Raw genomic sequence first — 19,860 nt, 5'->3', positions numbered from 1 at the left:
TGGCATCTTATTAAGAAAGTTATTTGGTTATAATAAAAAGGAATTGCGACTCAAAAATGCCTGGGAAATATCTGTGTACAATCTCGTTGACAAGATATTAAACACGATCGTTTATTTGTCTGTTTCAGAAACTGGAAGTTCTACAGGTGAGGAATGAGTGTCAAATATTTCATTTGGACAGAGTATGCGCTCGAATTATCGAATCGGCTTTCCGATTGCATTGCAAGAACAGTATTGCGAACAATTATTACATGCGGCTTTTATGCGTACGCTTATAGATTCGATCCAATCGATCCAAAGGGACGAAAGGCATGCCTCTAACGACAAAAATTATTTTCAGCTTTTTGCGAATTAAATGCTCTCCTTTTCAGCTTTTACTATATTAACTGCTTCTTTTCAGCTTCACATACTTTTTCAGCTTTCATTGATAAACCTTGATATGTTTCAGCTTTTATTATTTCTGATCCTATTTGCATCAAGTTATTTCTATTGTTACTTTAAGATCTATTCTATTGCAGCAAAATTATCTGAAATCATTTCATCATTATGAAACACATATCTCATCTTTATTCGCATATAATCTAATGCTTAAGCTTTCAGCAAACTTTCTTTACCCTTACCTTAGAAGCTGGGCTTTGAAATTTTCCTTAAAAAAGCTATAACTTGTAATTTGTCCTACTTTCCTGTTTCTCCCTTTCGCTCTATTTCTATTCTTCCGCATGCATGTCTGTGTTTTGTGTAATTTGACTTTCATGTGTACATTTTAGTGACATACGAGTAAACTTATTAGTGAGAGTGTATGATATACGTCGAACGTGTGTATAATTATTTCAAAGGTAGGAATGTTGCATTATTCAATTCATAACAATCGATAAACGAATTGATAACGATTTACTTTTGTATAGAAAAAACCAGAAGAGAAAGTCGAAGAAAAGAAGGAAGTTGAAAAGGTAATATTTTGTATACGAATTTTAAGATATTTACTTGTTAGATCAAAACATAGAGAAATAAATTAAACGAATTTGTGTTTGCAGAAAAAGATTGTGAAGAAAGGAGAAGAAAAGAAGGAGGTAAGAATGGTTCTATCTTTTCAATTTACTATGCTTATTCAAATCTTCACGTACTTATTCCTATTAATATTTGGTTTTTCTTATTCCAGGAACTTAAAGCAGAAAAAATGGTATCTCGCAAGCAGTCTATTAGTAGAGTGAGTAGCAATTGTTTATCAATTAAATTTATATAATTTTTTCATACAGAATGTTTACATATGTATAACTTTTTGCATAGAATTTTTCATATATAAAATATTATTATATAGGCATAAAGAAGCTAACACTGATTTATCCTTTTTCCTAATTTTCTTAACAGGTAGAAGAAATACGAACAGAAAGTCGAAGAAGTTCTTTAGTAGCAACAGAAGAAAAGGTTAAACATTATTTTGTATTTACCCTTTAATCAGTGTACAGAACAGTATAAGTAGATGCTAAATCGCTTAACTGTAGAAACCCAGTAGCTTTCTTATTTATTTTTTATTTACTTTGTTACTTTTAATACGCAGATGTTCGAAGACGGCCGCATAATACCGCGTCGCTTGTCTATGCAAAAGGTACACGAGTACAGAATAATTAAACCTAAACTACGTAATGCTAATTAGCAAATGCCACTTATCACGGCTAAACTAATATTCTATTACAAACTAAAATTCTTTCGTTCTTACATTAATTTATCCTTTCCTTCTTTTTCATGCGCAAACAGATGGAAGCAGAGGTCATGACAGAAAGCAGGCGTTCTTCCATCGTTGAAAAGAAGATGACGACAGAAAAGGTAAAAGATCAGTTTTCGTTTTCTTCTTTTTGTTCCCTTCTTTCCGTGTCTTTCGTTTTAATCACTCCCTTGTCAGTTCTTCTTATTAACGTCGTAATTAATGTCCGTAAAGAGTTACTTTGTGTAAACTTAAAAGAATTTCGTCTCACGAATAGAAACAGTAAGTATCGTGTGTGAGTCCGACCTTCTTGCAAATGACTCAAGAAGGCTAATAATACCTAATATCAAATATTTGTGTGACGTGTATGTATTTAAGTAATCGTTGCATTCGATAAAAAAAAAAGGTATAACACGTTACGATACGTTATGTATCATATTTGATTACAATTTGTAAGTAATTAGTAGCATGAACTTTTAGAAAAAACATAAGACGAGGCGCGTTCACTTAACGTAGTACGTAAACCGAGTAGTCGTTGTCAACGACAGCTTCGACTCACAGCGTGTTACTTATGGCATAGGTCTATTTCACTGACACGCTATCCAACAAGGGTAACTTCTATTTCAATGTTGAGCTTTTGATAGGATTTCTGTCCTTGAACTACATCCTCGATACAATCTGCCAAACAAATGAAACAATTCTTTTCCAGCAAAAAAATATGATTTACCAATTTTTAATTTTTTTTTTTATTATTTTGCACTTTTAGGCAGATAGAGAGACCCCGAAGTTTAGACCTACGCTAACACCAACACAACACGTAAAGGTACACAAAACACTAAATATACACAGTACAGATTCGCGAGAATGTAAAACATAGAATTTATTGGAAATTAAAATATACATACTGACATTATAGATCGCACCGAGAGATAGTATTAGATATTACGAGCCCGAGCCTGACGATGATATCGAGGTAAACGATTATTTAAAAGAAAATGATTTGATATTACAATGAAAGACGCACATGCTCATAAGAAATCGTGTTTATAGGATATTTGGGCTTCGGTGCCAAGAGAGCCGGAAATAAGATCCATTAGAAAAAGTGAGGTACGCGAATACAGAAAAATTTGCAATTTTCGTGTTATAGAACGAACTGATTAATTACGCTTCAATCCAATTATAGGACACGCTAAATGTAAAATATTCATCACTCGTCACACGCGAATTCCCTGAGAAACCAAGCATTGAGGTAGATATCTTTGTTTATCGGCATTAAGCGTGACAGAATTTTTTTATATTTTTTATCGTGCAAAATTGTTTGTAGGAACGATCACAGCCAGATTATATTAAATATAAAATTCCTGAGGAATCTAACGTCAAGGTAGATACCTTTTTATCAGAATTTTTTTTATATCCTGTTATCGTGCAAAATTGTTTGTAGGAAAAATCACGACCAGAGCATACTGAACGCGACGAATTACCAGTTCGTAAATACGAGGTACAGAATGGATAAATTCGATTTTTTTTTTTTAATCAATACTTTCAGTCGATTGGTGATTACTTATAAAGATACAATTTTAGGATGTTCCAAAGTCATTACACGAGTCTGCACCACGAACCCATAGTACTAGTAAAGATACAATACACGAGGTATAACAGCATACTTTATACGACTAAACATTTTACATTTTACATTTTCATTCGTATCGTCGGAAAAAACGAGAAAGATTGTGAACATTAAACGAAAACAATTTTAGGTTTCCATCGATCCACGACCAAGCATACCTGAAAGCAAATTAATTAGAAACACCGAGGTAGAACGTTGCTATTCATTCTTTCCTTGCGTACGATTACTGTTCTTTTGATGCAGCTTTTGTTTCGTTATAGGATGAGTCACGGCCTAAATTTAATGTGCCATTCAAAGAACCGAATGACGAAGTAGAGGTAGTTATTTTTTTTTTTACAATACAGTAGAGCCTCCAAGACAGAAATTTCACAGTATCTGTCCTTCATAGTATAACAATGGTATTTGTAACAGAATTAATCAAAGAAATTTGATACTAAATTCTGTTGGAATACGGGGGGCTTTACTGTACATTGCATTGCATAGAGAAAGTATAGATATTAACAAATAAGCACGTTTCAGGATGCTTGGCCAGATAGACCAGATGATTCTGAAATTGAATCCATTAAGAACGTTAAGGTACACGAGCGCATATAGATTGTAATATTCAGTACCACATTTTTAATTCACTACTTTTTATTTTATTTTGTTTCGTATACACATTTACAGGATATGCCAAAGATTACATCTAAATCGACTATACAAGAGCCAAATAATGAGATAGAGGTAGTTTTCTTTTTTTTTTCTTTTTTCTTCTCTTTCATCTCTTCTTCGTTTTCTCCTTTCTCTTTCTCTCTCATTTTTGACGTACACTGTTCAAAATTTACCCGAATATATACGCATGATCGAATACACGATTTGTAGGACATCTGGGCAGACAGGCCACAAGAACCAGAAATTAAATCAATTTGGAGAAAGGTACATGATTCGTTTGATTAAAATTTCCATCATGAAAAATTGTTGCTCGGTATCAACGAATTATAAACGAATGATATTTTAGGTGCCAGAAAAGACTAGCATAGATTTATCACGGACACAGCACACAATACCCGAGGTACATACGCACTACACAAATAATCCGATCGAAATTGTAACATACAAAAGCTGCCTTTTAATATATTTTTTTATTTTATTGTTCTTTTTTATATGTATTAATCGACCATGTTTTAGGACACTTGGAAAACAAATTTAAACGAAACAAATGACAAACCCGATACACTGAAAGATAAATCGGAAACGCCCTCGATCGAATCGATTGACGATATAGAGGTAGAATAGCATCGATACTCTTCTGTCTCTCAACACTTGAAAACTAAAGTGAAACATACATTTTTTTTTCTTTTTTTCTTTTAGGAGAAAGTTAAACCGAAATTAAAAACAACTCGTAAAAAAGTGACGACGGACAAGGTACATAATACGATATACGACATATATATATATATATATGTAAATTCTATAGAATTTAGATTTCTAAAAATATTACAACATTGCATATATATTATACATGCACGCACGCTATCGTTCAATAAATATACGCTATGATGATTCAAAAGAATAAAATTATTGTACTCTGATTCATTCGTAATTTTGTAACCGAAATACATCTCGTTGAAAATCAGCAAAGGTCTGGATATTTTTGAACGTTAGCGCATATACATACACACACACACGTACACCTACATGAATATCACGTATCACTGCCACAACGACGAATAATTTAATAGGAAGAAACTGCAATTAATTTTGATCATTTTAGAAAGAGGAAGCGAAACCAAAATCTACCTCTCGCAAACTTGACGAAGCGAGCAAGGTACCAGCATTTTTTTATTATTATTTTTCAACAATTTGATTAATCGAGCACGCGACACGTATATTTATAATTTTTGTTTCTTCGTTTGCAATTTTAGAAGAAAGTACCGCTCACACGACGTAGGTCATCGACAAAGTCAACAGAGGGGTCTAAGGTACAGGGAATAAAGAACTCAATAGTTTACAATATCTCACGAGTTTGTTACGGTTCTTCTATTTGTTTATTTTTTATTCTTTATCTGTTGTATATTTCATTCATTCGTGCGAATGTTATTCAGGACGAAGAACCTACGTTAGATTCTATAGAAAAGGACAGTATTTCCAACGGGACGAAGGTATATAAATGTATTTCCTAACTAAAAAGCGTTACTCTTGAAAAATATCAAAAACATCGAGTACTAGCCGTTGCTTGTATTAACGCCAGTGTACTAACGAACAGCGAATAAATCTGATCGTTTCTATACTTTTTTAGAAGCAGGAAGCCGTCACAAAAGCTAAAATCGTCGGAAAGGAAGAAAAGAAGGTACAAAATGAACACGCAATTTTATCGTACACACATTTTACATATCGTATATACGTCATCATACACGATACGTATCGAGTGAATCATATTCAAATACTTTAAGTTCACGTCCATTAATTTTAGGAGGAACTCAAACCCACACCCAAAGTAGAAGAACCCAAGGTACATAAAACCTATACGACATACATACACTATTTATCGATGTTCGCCTCACAAATACCTCACACGATACGATTGATTGATTTTTAGAAAACAGAGCCACCCAAAGCAAAGGTCACTCTCGGTAAACCCGAGGAGACTAAGGTACACAAATCGCATACTTTTTGCCTAGTCGTAATCGCGACATCTTTTTTTTTTTTTAATGATTCCATTATCGAGATTATTAACTTTTAGAAAGAGGAACCCGTCGAAACGCAAACGAAACCCAAAACACCCGCCGGTAAACCCGAAGAGGCGAAGGTACACAACACCACGTTAAAAGTCACTCCTTTCGCGCAGATAGTTTTTTTTTCTTTTAAGTATTCCTGACACTATCCTTGACATACTTACTCTTTTTAGAAGGAGGAACCTGCTGCGAAACCTAAGGCCACACTTGGTAAACCCGAGGAGGCTAAGGTACATGAGATCGTTTTTTATTTGAATACGAAAATTTTTTTTTTTTTGTTTAGATGCACAATTTTTTCACGCGTTACACTCTCTTTATACAAACACGGATAGTCATGAAACTACATTTTCTATATAGAAGAAATTTTTCTTAGTTTTCCCAACACTATCCTTGACATATTTACTCTTTTTAGAAGGAGGAACCTGCTGCGAAACCTAAGGCCACACTTGGTAAACCCGAGGAGGCTAAGGTACATGAGATCGTTTTTTGCTTGAATACGAGACTTTCTTTTTTTCTTCTTTTGCTTAGATACCAAATTTTGTTACGCGTTACTTTTCCTTTTTATACGAACACGAATAGTCACGTGATTGAATTTTTTTAGAAGGAAGAACCTGCCCTGAAACCTAAAACCACGCTTGGTAAACCCGAACTACCAAAGGTACACAAAGTCAATCTATCGCGTTTCTATAGTAATACTATCGCGAACATATTTGCCAAAGTATGATAATACGGACGGCGAATTGTTCGCGAGCTGAGAGAATGCACCACAACACAATTCACATTTGCCCGAGAACTGACACGACACTCTTAATTACTGCACGGCACAAATTGCATTTTTTCGCACAAGTGTGTATCATCGCATAACTTTCTTCACATCAACTTTTCATCACACGGACACGTATAACTACAACACCTACAGGGTTAATTCGCACAGGCGTGTGTATCGCGTAACTTCTTTACATTCAATTTTTCATCTCACGAACTAAATTTATTTAATTTAATTTAATCAATTTGTTTTTAATCTTTTCAGCAAAGATTAAATCGAATCATCATACCAAGTAACATATTCATACTCTTTTCAGCAATCTCTGAGAACGAATATCACCGTAACAAGAAATATAACAATTCATCGAATCATGATTGTTTACAAATTATCGCTGACAAAATCTCTTGAAGTTCTCCCCTCGAATGACTTTTTATTTTGTATTTTCGCAGGTAGAGGAACCGCTCAGAAAAGTCAGCCTGAAACCTACAACGAAGGTAGATATATATAGAAGTATACAGATATCTGTTATCTTGATACATTAGCTCGTATCGTACCAAAACGATATAAAAATTATTACTTACATCTTACGATAGACATTAATTAAGCAAATTTTATAATATTAAATATTAAATATTATAAAATAATTAAATATTTAAAATAATATTATAATAATAGTATTTAAAATAATTAAATATTATTAAATATTATAAAATATTAAGCAAAAACTCAAAACCTTGATCTTTCTCGTTCGCTAATATAATTCTTGACTTTCTTAAATTACAGATCGAAGAGGAAACAAAGACGTTGAACAAAGTAGAACTGAAGGTGTGTATTTTCATTTTCCCGTGAATTATTCGTAATTGATAGAAGAACTTTTACTGTTTCGCGGTGCTTATTTACGAGGCAATTTCGTTATATTCGGATTGGTATTTGTAAATTCTGGTTGAAAATTGTCTGGAATAAACGATACGTTAAATGCAGCCATTGGAACCCAAGACGAACGTGGAGAAATTCGGACTGCGTAAACCACCGAAATACGAAATTAAAGCCGAGAACTTTCAATCTATTCAACTTAAACCGGTTTCGAAGGAGCCAAAATTACCTCAAAAACCTGAGAATGGCGTTATCGTTGAGTTGAAGGTATTCCCGTGAATGGGAATCTAAATATACGTACACTATACTCTTTTTTCTCTCTCTCTTTCTCTCTCTCTCTCTTCTCTATGCATTGACATTTACATAATATTTCAAATTTACATAATATGTATATACACTGGCTGTTTACTTATTCTTCGAATCTACGATCGTTCTAAGTACTTTCGCTGTTACTTTCAAAAATTCTTTTTCGCACTCTGGACGATTCTTTCCACTTATTAATTCCACTCATAAAATTTCACAATCTCGATTATTCGATGTGTCTCTTCTCTTACTGCGGTACTGTTTCCTCCAATTTTCGACAACTTTCTACGCTTGGTCTCTTTCTTCGATGTTGATAACAACGACACAAAGTATAAGGTACTGTGCATAATTCGAAGACTTTCTCTTCTCTCTTTTCTCACTTTCTCAATTCTTGAAAGCTCGGCGAATCGTTAACAAACCGATTAATTCAATCTACACGAATATTATTATTAATATAATAACAATGTTCAAGGTATCTCGGCTATTTGGCTGTACAAAACATTTGCTCGTCGACTCGAATTCTCTATGCTGAAATCGATGTTCTATCTGTCGCTCTTTGTTCTATCGAACGGCTTCAATGTACGAAGATCACGAGGGAAGACCACGATAATTTACGTTTTCTCGCTTCGCAGGAGTAATTTTAAAATTCAACATGCTCCATCGTTAACTCGCCCTTCGTTTCTAAATGTTCAGTGGTTTCATAGCCATGAGTTAATATATCATAACAGCGAGAAAGTAGCGAGAATAGCGATAACAATCAGAAAATCAACAGACCTATCGTGCCTTCCCGAGTGATTTTCATCGACGAAATCGTCGACGCTAGAAATTAATCGGAAACCATTCGCGCAGAAAACTGAGAAGACGGAAAAGACGGAAGCCAAGAAGACGAAAGTGAGAAAAGCCAGCAAGGACAAGGATTACGAGCTTCCGGAGATTCCAGATTACGAGCGGCCGGTTTTGGAGAAGCCGCAAGAATTCGAATTCGGGGAGTACGCGCCCCGAGATAAAACCAAGTTGGACAGACCAACCACGCAAGTAAGAGAAACGTTGCTCTCATTTTTCATTCTGTTGCGTTAAACCGATCAACTATATTTACTTTGTGTCGATAATTAATTTGATAAGATCAAACGTCGTTTATTCCACTACTAATGAATTCTCTTTTCACGCGGCGGACAGAAGTTCGATTCCAAGGTGAGTAATTTCTCGTTATTAATGCAAGAATAAGAAAACGATTTTGCCAAGCTGCTTCGCTTTACGTCAGGAATGACAAGACTTTTGCAACGTCGCGCCTAAGTACGATCAGTCGAGATTCCTGGAATTCCGTAAGCTCGATTACAAATTGCAGAGTTAAAGTTGCAAATCAGCGAGCGATTAACTCAGAGAAACGATCGAGCACCTTTTCCTCACGAGTTCGTCTATTGGTCTAATATTAATCGACGTTTAACGGAGGCTACGCTCAGGGTCGTAGACGATGCGGTGACACGAAATCCTTGCTGGCGGATTAGCAAGTGGTCTCGGTCGTGGTTTGCCGCGGATAAAAGATCGCCGACGCAAATAGCCCGGTAATCCTGGTTCGATCTTCTCTCAAACGTAATTAACGCAACGCGCTTCTATACTAGCGCTAATAATCGAACGAACAAAATGACCGTTTGGCAACCGATGGGTCCCGTGTCCACCACCACCCTGCATCCGGATACCCGCGAAAGAGGGGGAACTATTTTGGCAAATAACCGCTCGTATATCACCCCCCTCGGATCCCTAATTTTTCGACTTGAAAATTAGGATGGAGAAAATGTCGATCGCTATTTTCGGTGTTATTGCGACCCGTTTGTGCCCGATCGTATCTCTTCGCGTTGATTTCTCGCGGCAGACCGGACAGTCTCGATTCAGTCTTAATCTCAGCACGATCGTGATCGCGATCGCGTTCTAGGAGCCGTCGACGATAACGTTTCATCGGTTCTCGATCCTTCGGTAAATCCGACAGACGTGTTTCTATGTTTCAGTTTCTCGGGATCTTTAGGAGAGACGTTAACCGAAGAAAGTTCTGGTGTTTTTTCTCTCGTTCATTGCGAATCGCTACGTTCTCCGCATACTGTTACTGCAAATGTTGTACCTACTTTGCTCGTAGACAGTTGAAGAAGCTGTTGTAAAAATAACGTTGCAGACGATATTAGCGAAGCACGAAAGCATTCTACTCGTACAAGACGATGCGAGATTGTCGTGTTCGCACGTGTGATCTCTGAGAAAATACAAAGGCTAGGAGGGAAATGTCTCGTTAGCCACTCGGACGATCGCTTATCTGTTAAATTTGCGCTCAGCAAACACACCGACTGTGAAAACGGCGTTGCAAAAGTTCTTCAATTCCGTAGACTATAATTTTGATAAACGTGGCATTTATAAGGCTTGCTTCATTAGCCGAGAATAATTATTTTCACCGACAAATTACCTTCTTTGCTTGCGCGTTTCTTTTTCAACGTTTAATAACGCCAAAACTTTCTCGGTTACCCGATATATACAGATTCTTCTACGAATGCGTATCGTTCGGCCGCGATTTCGCCTCAGCTATCGCTTACTTTCCCAAATTCGAAATAGGACGCAATCTGAATTGATAATTGATTTTCTCGCGTACTTAGCCAAAGGTGCCAGAGATCAAAGCACCCGAAGCACCGAAGATCGAAGTTATCAAAGACGTAACGCCGGTTGGAAGCAGAAGGAGTTCCCTGATACCCGGCAGCGGCACAACCAGTCGACGGGGATCCTTGATACCACCCGAAGAATTGGGTCGCAGACCCAGTCTGATTATCAGTGACGAGGTATGTTACGGATTGTGTTTATCCGCGAGGTATATCGATTACGCTTTTGGACTATCGAGTGAACAGCTGCGATGGTATCGTTTACGATGATTAGCCTATCATCCAACCACTTTGCTAACTTTCGCGATTACGTGAAATTTCATTCTGCATCGGACCATTCCACTATTTGACTATTCGCTTATCTTTCCATCTCTTTGACAACCCTCAACTCGCAACTATACGAAATTCTTGACTGTCTCGTTCGATTATTCGACCACTTTGGAGTTTTTCGATAGCCTTCGCGACTATTAAAATTTCTATTGTTCCATTTGACCATTCGTCTATTTGTCATTATCGTTGTTATTTATTTCATACTCCTGTTGCTTTGCGACTAAAGGGCGACTTCCAGTTGTCCCCTTAAGCTAATTTTAAATCTAAACGCGATTACTACAAGACGATGGTACAATTTTCTTAACGAAAACCGAAAGGGCAAAAGACTATTTGACTATTCGGCCATCCAATCGTTCAACCGTTCGATTGTTCGCTTATTCGATCGCTTTGATCGCCGTTAGAATCGGTACCATCGCAGCCAGTCTGCCTCGAAAAGCGATTTGCTCCGATACGTGTTCGTCTGGACGACGAAAGATCGAAGCTTTTGGATCGGTAACGAATTTGATCGTAAAACTCGTTAATCAAGGTCTTTTTGTCAGATTGCCAAGCAATGTTCTTAATAGCCCGTGATATTTAATACGTTTCCAGAAATAGACGCGTTCGAGCCTATTTTTGTCCAATTACTCATTACTAATTTTTGATTCGCGACTGACTGGGCGTGTCCAACGTCTAAAATCGGTGATACGTACATCATAAACGACGACAGATTAACGTATCAAAGGATTCGAATAATGCGCGCAATGCGATCGCTCGATTTCGTTGCTGCTGGCGACGAAAAGTAACGTTTTAACGGAGCAAATCGGCTGATCGTTCGAGGGGAACGCTCGTAGGTTACTCGTGCTCTCAATTTTTCTTTCGATTTGTACGAACGACCAATTAAACGAACGAAATTTTGACTGAAACAAAGTCGCTTATCCTTGGACTGTTGGCTAAACGTAGTATCTTTTTTTTTTTTTTGTAAAATTGAGAGTTTGAGTAACCAGAAAAAAACGAAACATAAAGATTCTGAACTATAGAAAACGTTAGCTCGTGTACAGAACTAGATAAAAGCGTAGGTAGATCAGTGGCTACTGCTGGTTAGCCCTAGAATTGTTGGAGTTTTTTTGCAGTTTCGTAGCAACGTCAGTGATTTAGTGATCCCAATCGTGATAGTCTTAGAGCTAGATGTCCAATCACGTGAACCCCCGACGTGTTTGTCTGACGATACGAAATTACGTGTCGGGTGTGTACGTTGATATTAGTGTCAGCAAAGCTAGTAAAGCAATCCTACTCGTGAATCGTCCAAACAGCCCAGCTTCTGAAAAACCACTTTCCCCTTACCATATTACCCTTCTCGTCTTTCGCGAGATATCTTAGCTACGAGTGTTCGATGCAGCGTGGAAAGTAAGCGGATCAAGGAACCACATGCAAGCAAAATGAATCTTTGAAGGATAAAATGAAAGTCGTCCTCGTCGTACCAGACGTTTATCTCTAACTATCGTCCATAAGTATTTGGACACCCGATATAATTTGATCGGATGTTTCATATCTTTATCATATCTTCGATATCGTCGTGATGGAAGAACCGAGCCGCTAATTCTTTGCCTCTTCGCGTAACTAGCTTCGTCTCTGCACGTTAATTAAATGCTTAAAGCGAAGCGAAGTTTTCCAATCTTTATTCGAATTAATACAAACAATCGTTCTCATCGATGTCTGTTAACTGTGCGAGTATACGGTTGCACGAGACAAGATGAAAAATTTGAATTAAATTGAGGCTCGTTTCAAGCGTATTTGATGTATTTGCGATAGTTGGGAAGTGACCAGATAGTTATGGATGGTAATGCACACGTGCATGGATGTGCGTGCGTATAAGCGCGTACACGTACAGCGACTTTCGAAACGATACAGATTAGTAAAGAAGAGTTTGATTCATAGGAGAATAGAAAGCTGCGACCAGGCGAGGTGGTGGACGAGCGCAAGGTGAGGAAAATCACTGGAAATGGGAAAGCGAATGCCTCGTCTGCAACCTTACTCGACTACCAATGCACTTATTTCACTTTCACTTGTTCTTTTACTCGCACGTTACTTCTTTTACAAACACACACCTATTGGAACGTTGAACGAAGAGCGCGTCTGCCGAAAGCGCAATTCCTCTACTCGTTGGTCTCTTCGTTCGACTTTGCCTGCTCACTTCTCATCTTCTATCGCCAATTTATTTTACTTACTTGATATGTCATTTTCAATGATCTCGCGCTCGAAAAATTGTCGTTCTTTCTCTTGCGTCTTTTACTCTCGAGATCTCGAGTGTTAACGTTCGAACAATTCGACTACGAGAAGATTTGGAAATTTGGCGCGGGATCGTTCGTACGAGCACAGGTTCCATCGAGACGCATCGATTCGAGAAAACCTCGGCTCCACTCTCTTCTATAAATTAATAATTATTGACGTGGAAGTATGCACCAATTGCACTATTGCACCAACGCACCACTGCACCTGGCACGGATATGTTGCAACCGAATCTCTCAGCACTCTACACTCCACGATTATTACTTTAATATTAATATCGTTAATCGTAAGGATGTTAATAATTATAATAATAATAATAATAGCAATGATAATAATCATAACAGCAACAACAACAGTCGCAAGGATAACAACGAAAGAATCATCCGAGGCGTGTCTGGCGCGAAACGGACGTTTCAACGATCTTAAATCATTGGTGTATAAACTTTCGTATTGCCGTTCGCGTATATTACGAATCGTAGATTACATTTTGGCAAACATCGTTCGGAAAGGACAGGCGTCGGCGTTAACAAATGCCCAGGCTAGCGACAAACATCCACGACGCATGAAACCTGGTTACTTTCGAACGTATACCACTTCGTCTTTACCTACGTACGTTTATATGTCATTTACTCGCAGTAGGAATGCGTTCTACGCAGTCCCGACACTTGTTACCTTGCTGCCAACGGTCGGGTAAAACTATCAATTTACCGGACACGAAGGACGACTGTGATTTATGCCTCTGTACATTTAATACTTGCCATCGATTAATCAAACGCGTCCGCGATCCAACCAGTGCTTTATCGTTATTTCTAGCCGAGTCTCGCGGACACGCCACGGATTCTCAGACCGATTTTCTCGGATCGTGGCCGTTCGAATCATCGACGATGATAACGGTCAACGAGGCTGCGAACAAGCGAGAAACTCGATCGCCGCACACTCCCCAATGTCTCTTTCTAGAGCGTGATAAATCACTGTCGTGGCAAATAGACGTTGAACTTTACTTAATGCGAAACTGCGTAAGTCCGTCTTTGATTTAACGGCACTTGCGTTGGCTGACGTACACCGCTCACTTCTACCAAACGGAATCTAGCACCGCCGATGTGTTGTGAATTAATTGGCCAGGTGTCGTAAAGAAGAATATCCGTCGAATAACTTCGGCAACCTTGTATTCGTCTGTCGCTAGTTTACCTTTACCTCTTTGTATCATCATCCATTTAAATTCTCTTTTCCCCTCGATATTTTCCCTAAGTTTTTGGACGTCGTGTATTTTTCTCTTTGTTTTTGTATTTTGTTACCTCGAACTTACGATTCGAAGGACATCTCGCTGCCAAAGGTTTGCCCACGTTCCCCGTCTCCGTTTTGTCTGCGACGTATTTGGATACAGTATGCGATAACAAAGGATATCGGAAGACATCGCGCGACTAACCGATGTACACGCACAATGCTCACGATGGTCTCTATAATTTTTTGCAGTTGGGAAAGTTACGTCCCGGCGAGGTGCTTGAAGCTAAGGTGAGATTTGTGTTCGCTATAACACAAAGCTTACCTGCCCGAATAGCATTACCTGCGAGATCTTTCTCTATATGTTTCTCACTTCTACGACTTCGATTTTTTTTTGCTCTCACTACTTTCATACATCTTTTTTTTTTTGTAAATCTATTTTTTTCAACCGCTCATACCTGACCCAGCCACGATGGATTTGAATTGGATTCCCTCGAGTACAGCTATACTATTTATCAAAGAGCAGTTTAACAACGACAAGCTATAAAACCACAAGCCGAATGTTGAATTGCCAGGCGCAGGACACGCAGAAAATGCCGCATACCACCATGGAACGCCGATAATATTAATTTTGCGACTATACCACCCTTTTTTTTAGTTAAATTTTTTGAAGCTGTCGCCGCTGCTGTCCACTCCCCGCTATCTCTACCATCGAGGCCCGTTTCTACGTGTTCGAGAGAGTACACTGGCAATCAGACGTAAATCCGTCTTATTTTCTCCGATAAGAATCTCCCTATCAGACGTCTCGAATCCCCGCCCCCTTCTGACTTTTTCACCCAAATGATTTTTCTCTGTTTTTTACTTTCTACTTTTTTTTTTCCATTTTTCACGCACCACGTACAGAATAAATCCGGCCGTCCTGGTGAACTACAGGGGAAAGAGGTTAGCTCATATTACTGTATTTCAAATTACAGAACGCGTTGTATCCAACATATTTCTGTTTCTTTTTCTTCTTTTTTTTTTCATCTCTATTTTTTTCATTTTTGATGCGTGCCGCAAAGCTCCGAATTGTTCGCAATGCGCGTCTGTACATAGTTTTTGCAAAAACCGCTCAACGGACGTTTCTCAGCGAGTAAACGCGCCTCTCGTGCCTAGTCGACGATAAATTTCGCGCGCCTATCTTTGTTTATTTATTTTACGGATAATTTTGTCTTGCCGTCTAGTACTTGCTCGTCGACTAAACACGGTATATTTGCAGTCGAAACGTCCCGCAGCTATGTAGTATAAACGTTTGCTTAATTCGAGCGAATACTATGTATATTGAGAACGTAGAAATTAGATAGTGGTAAGAAATATTTCTTTCAGTCGATGTTTCCATCCATAGCAATATATATTTGTTTCTTTTTTTATGTACCAATTTACGCATCTATTTTTCGTGTTTAAAGTAGTATCGGACGTTCGGTGTCAAACAAGCCGCAGTAGCGTAAGTACGGTTTAGTCGGACAACGTTGCTCAACTGGATTTCGCCTTTCACGTTGAAAACTTCGATTTATCCGTGATTTTTATGCTGCTACGACCTGTTTGAGACGCAACCCTGCTGCGTTCTTTCGCTGGTTTTCGATTCAAACGTTCAAACCTCTTTCTTTAACAAAATACGAGAAAATTCCTCTTCTTGTCCGCCGTTTCTTCTTCTATTAGATCATCCGAAAAGTATCTTTCGTTTTCTAAGGAAATAATGGATGCACAATTCTATCGAATTACGTATGATCCATTTTATTTTCTCAATTATTTATCAAGATAAAGATTACAACGTTCGACAGATTAGGTTTCATGTTTGTATAAAGATGCGTCTGTAAAAGAAAGACACTTTTCGGACAACTTAATAATTTCACGTCGAACGTTTCCCTAGAACTCGTTGAGCTGACAGCAACATCGAATTATAGTCGACAGTCGAAGATCGCAGCACGGTTCATATACATATGTATAAGTTAAAACCGAGTATTGCTTGTTATGAAATTGCGATACGAATGCTAATCTCTCGCGAACAAGAGTAGTATACATGTAATTATTCACCGTGCTCTCACCATGCTATGTGTTAGCGATCGATTCTGTTATAACCATAGGTACGACGTTCATTTGTTTATTAATTTGTTTATTCACCTATCCGATAAGTGTACACAGATCGCGAATATTATGTGTTTTATTTTTTATGTGTATCGTCGTACCCGTGCATATTGTACTATTCGATGTGCCTTTTCGTAAATAATCCACATAGAGGAATGCGGTAATGGAATCGCGATAGTGTAACTAAACAACAAAAAAGGTGGTAAAACTGTGTCGATAGTAATTCCTCCTTCTTTTCCTTTCCCCTTCCTTTTCGTCTTCTCAGTCCATTTTAGAAATTGTCAACTGTGTGTGTATCTCTCTCTCTCTCTCGCTCACGCTCTCTCTGTTTTTCGTCACAATCCATTGTATTTCTCCATCTCATCGATTGTGTTCCTATATATGTCTTATTAACCATGCCTTCGTGTATAGCAATTGTATCTAACAGCGATGGCGTGACGACGACCGAGAAATTTCGTAAGCGTCACGAAAGTTCCACTTGCGCATCGAGTACCCTTCGAATGAAACAGCGATGCAAATAAAAGATTCGCAGTTGAAGCTTGAACGCTTCTGTGATTTAACGAACACTTATAATCCCAGTGAAAGCGCACATTTTTTATTTGCACGCATCATCGTTACATGGTTCTAGTTGTGCAAAACGCATCGATCGATAGTTCAGATTATACCATATCGATGGTATAATTTATAAAACATTCATCGTCATCGTGTAGAAAAACGTACACGTTAAGAAACGTAGAGAATTTTTACGATTAGCGTATGAGGAAAATGTATTGTCGATCGACGCAACGAACAATAGCTACCGAGTTTTTATGCGTACTTACTTATTGTTTCGCAGCGAAGCTCTTCTCACGTATTAAGACACGAAATTCTTCGTACTGAGTCTTAATCTCGTAGCGCTAGGTTTAACCTTGTGACTGATCAACTGGTGAAAATTGCGCGCCGAATTCTCATCGATTCGGCATCGACGAAGCAAAACATCCTCTCCACGTAACTCGGAAACCTTTCATTTATATGTATCCTATGTGTACCCTGTACATTCTGATCACAAATCATTCTGGTTCTCTTCGCCATTCATTGTATCGTATTGTAACAACGAGCTGTGGAACCAGAATGGAAAAGCATACAAACGTACATATGTAAAATCTTTCCTTCTCCTGCGTATACTCGAGGATTCTGCTCGAGGTATTCGAGCAAAGAAATTCTTTTGCATCGATCGATCCAAAGAATAGATCGGTTCGAATCATCGGCAAACGCCTCTTGGAGGATCCTCGAATTTACTTTAGCTAACGAGTACGTGAAACCCTCAGGAGTACCCGAACGTGGTCAGACACATTCTTTGTACACGGCAGACCGATTAACGGAGATTTTTCATCATCAGAAATTGTGAAAGTATAGAAACGCGAACATTATGCATACATTATGATATTTCGCCGATGAAACAAATTTCCGTTTCACTGTTTAATTACTGTTTAATTTCCAAAGATATGAATCTGTATAAAACTGACCCCGTTTTACGGCTCCGATTTACTTGCGCTAATATTGTGAATAACAGTTAACGATAACGCTTTCTACTAATTACGTAGGTTAACGGTGTGACTAAAATGCATGATTAATAATTAGCACCACGCACACAGCATGAGAGCACCGAGCTTCGAACGAGTCGTGACTTTCGTCCGAGTCACGGTATTATCTGTTGCGAATATTTACAGCGACTCACGGAAATGTTTCGATATTTGCACAAATATGAACGCCAAGTATTTTAAATTTCGATGCAGTCGTCTTCGATACGTACTTTGCGTCTAAGACGGCGATTCGTGCTGCGTAGTAATTTTACACCAAATATACATACGCGTATCTGCGGTAAACGTTCACGTATATACTTTCAGATATGTTTCAAACTTTATCGACCTCGTTACAACGTTATTTTCAAAATGTTTCGTGTAACAGACAGATAATATAGTTACTTAATAATTTCGTGAGTTGCCGTATGCAGTTATCGCGACCAGGTAAATCAAGGAAGCGCAGGTAAGGCGACGAAAGTCACGTACTTGATCTCTTCAGCTTGCTTGCTTTTTCCGAAAGCTTGTAACGCTTTTTAAAGCGAAAAAAGAAAAATAAACAAAGGGAACGATGTAAATGGTTTATGATTCATCGATTATCGATTGATACAGCGTCGTCGTCCGAGTGCGGACGTCAGAAGACCCAGCGTGGCGGACCTCGAGAATAAGATCAATCAGCCGAGCACACCTCTTCGAGATGTCGGACCAGCGGGACCACCTCAAATCGTCGATGTTCAGGAATCATATTCCGCCGTCGAAGGTACGTTACCTACATTCTACTTTCTCTCCTTTGAAACTTCAAGGCTTCCGTGACCTGAGTTTTTGCGATTACTATTGGCTTGGCAACTAAGTGATTGCGGATTTTGCCATTAGATGGTATTGACAAAATCCGCGATCACTTAGTTGCCAACTCAATATTACTTGAGCCTTCTGGTTGTATACCGTGTTCGATAGGAGCATTATCTCTATATTCCTACATTCCTATATTAGCGTATCTGTATTCCTATGCAAACAATTTTTATTCTGCGTTAACGTTCATTCCTTTCGCTGTATCGGTATTGCTGTATTTCTATTGGCTTGGCAACTAAGTGATTGCGGATTTTGTCATTAGGTGGTATTGATAAAATTCGCAATCACTTAGTTGCCAAACCAATATATTCCTATTTTCGTCATAAGCAAAAATTTCGGTGCGTCATACGACCCTCTGAAGAAGCTAATTGCACTACTGGCAATGCGTTGGGATAATGTTCCGATCGAACAGAGCAGCCAAAAGCCGCAAGTAACGATAAATCGTCTCCGTTGATTTCCTTGTCGAATCAACTCGACCGATGGAATACGATGAACGTTTCTCTCAGATTCGACGGCGTACCTCACTGTTGGGGTGGAAGGTACGCCTGCGCCGACCTTCAAATTCTACAAGGGTATCACCGAGATCATCGAAGGTGGCCGATTCAAGTTCCTTACGGACACAGAGACCAATACGATCACCCTCTGCATGAGGAAGACGAAGCCCAACGACGAGGGCACATACAAGGTCGTCGTGAGCAACATCCATGGCGAGGACTCTGCCGAGATGCAGCTCTACGTTTCCGGTAAGCTCTCTTCTCCCTTTCTACGTATTAAACCTTCTATTCCCAATTTTTACTCCGATTCTTCTCGATCTTAATTTCCAATGTTCTCCTTAGTTTCCGTAATCTTAATTTTTAATTTTAATCGTTTTTAATCGTAATCTTTAACCTACTG

The 19,860-nt window shown here is 38.4% G+C and overlaps 1 protein-coding gene across 31 annotated transcripts in view; it reads left to right on the top strand.

Moving 5' to 3' along the window:
• Window positions 1-19,860, top strand: part of LOC100644118 (twitchin) — a 77,050-nt gene that overhangs the window by 17,265 nt on the left and 39,925 nt on the right. For 3 of the 31 annotated variants that reach the window (XM_048414547.1, XM_048414545.1, XM_048414528.1), the window contains 42 exons: window positions 129-146; window positions 906-950; window positions 1,035-1,070; window positions 1,160-1,207; window positions 1,369-1,425; window positions 1,559-1,606; window positions 1,756-1,824; window positions 2,469-2,525; window positions 2,619-2,675; window positions 2,753-2,809; window positions 2,886-2,951; window positions 3,027-3,083; window positions 3,144-3,200; window positions 3,284-3,352; window positions 3,460-3,516; window positions 3,590-3,646; window positions 3,849-3,905; window positions 3,996-4,052; window positions 4,191-4,244; window positions 4,327-4,380; window positions 4,497-4,595; window positions 4,680-4,733; window positions 5,083-5,136; window positions 5,234-5,290; window positions 5,414-5,470; window positions 5,608-5,658; window positions 5,782-5,820; window positions 5,908-5,961; window positions 6,052-6,117; window positions 6,217-6,273; window positions 6,456-6,512; window positions 6,645-6,701; window positions 7,259-7,303; window positions 7,593-7,634; window positions 7,791-7,949; window positions 8,835-9,020; window positions 9,162-9,176; window positions 10,619-10,798; window positions 12,863-12,907; window positions 15,338-15,376; window positions 18,730-18,877; window positions 19,473-19,709. In XM_048414547.1, coding sequence (XP_048270504.1) covers window positions 129-146; window positions 906-950; window positions 1,035-1,070; window positions 1,160-1,207; window positions 1,369-1,425; window positions 1,559-1,606; window positions 1,756-1,824; window positions 2,469-2,525; window positions 2,619-2,675; window positions 2,753-2,809; window positions 2,886-2,951; window positions 3,027-3,083; window positions 3,144-3,200; window positions 3,284-3,352; window positions 3,460-3,516; window positions 3,590-3,646; window positions 3,849-3,905; window positions 3,996-4,052; window positions 4,191-4,244; window positions 4,327-4,380; window positions 4,497-4,595; window positions 4,680-4,733; window positions 5,083-5,136; window positions 5,234-5,290; window positions 5,414-5,470; window positions 5,608-5,658; window positions 5,782-5,820; window positions 5,908-5,961; window positions 6,052-6,117; window positions 6,217-6,273; window positions 6,456-6,512; window positions 6,645-6,701; window positions 7,259-7,303; window positions 7,593-7,634; window positions 7,791-7,949; window positions 8,835-9,020; window positions 9,162-9,176; window positions 10,619-10,798; window positions 12,863-12,907; window positions 15,338-15,376; window positions 18,730-18,877; window positions 19,473-19,709 — 2,875 coding nt within the window. Of the gene's footprint in view, window positions 1-128; window positions 147-905; window positions 951-1,034; window positions 1,071-1,159; window positions 1,208-1,368; window positions 1,426-1,558; window positions 1,607-1,755; window positions 1,825-2,468; window positions 2,526-2,618; window positions 2,676-2,752; window positions 2,810-2,885; window positions 2,952-3,026; window positions 3,084-3,143; window positions 3,201-3,283; window positions 3,353-3,459; window positions 3,517-3,589; window positions 3,647-3,848; window positions 3,906-3,995; window positions 4,053-4,190; window positions 4,245-4,326; window positions 4,381-4,496; window positions 4,596-4,679; window positions 4,734-5,082; window positions 5,137-5,233; window positions 5,291-5,413; window positions 5,471-5,607; window positions 5,659-5,781; window positions 5,821-5,907; window positions 5,962-6,051; window positions 6,118-6,216; window positions 6,274-6,455; window positions 6,513-6,644; window positions 6,702-7,258; window positions 7,304-7,592; window positions 7,635-7,790; window positions 7,950-8,834; window positions 9,021-9,161; window positions 9,177-10,618; window positions 10,799-12,862; window positions 12,908-14,686; window positions 14,726-15,337; window positions 15,377-18,729; window positions 18,878-19,472; window positions 19,710-19,860 lie in introns of all 31 variants that reach the window. The other 28 variants (XM_048414558.1, XM_048414530.1, XM_048414532.1 and 25 more) reach the window with 27 other exon arrangements.

Source organism: Bombus terrestris, chromosome 2 (genome assembly GCF_910591885.1).
Source record: "Bombus terrestris chromosome 2, iyBomTerr1.2, whole genome shotgun sequence".
Taxonomy (NCBI): Eukaryota; Metazoa; Arthropoda; class Insecta; order Hymenoptera; family Apidae; genus Bombus; species Bombus terrestris.
Note: the sequence above shows the minus strand (reverse complement) of the source record. Positions and strands in the feature narration are given on the sequence as shown.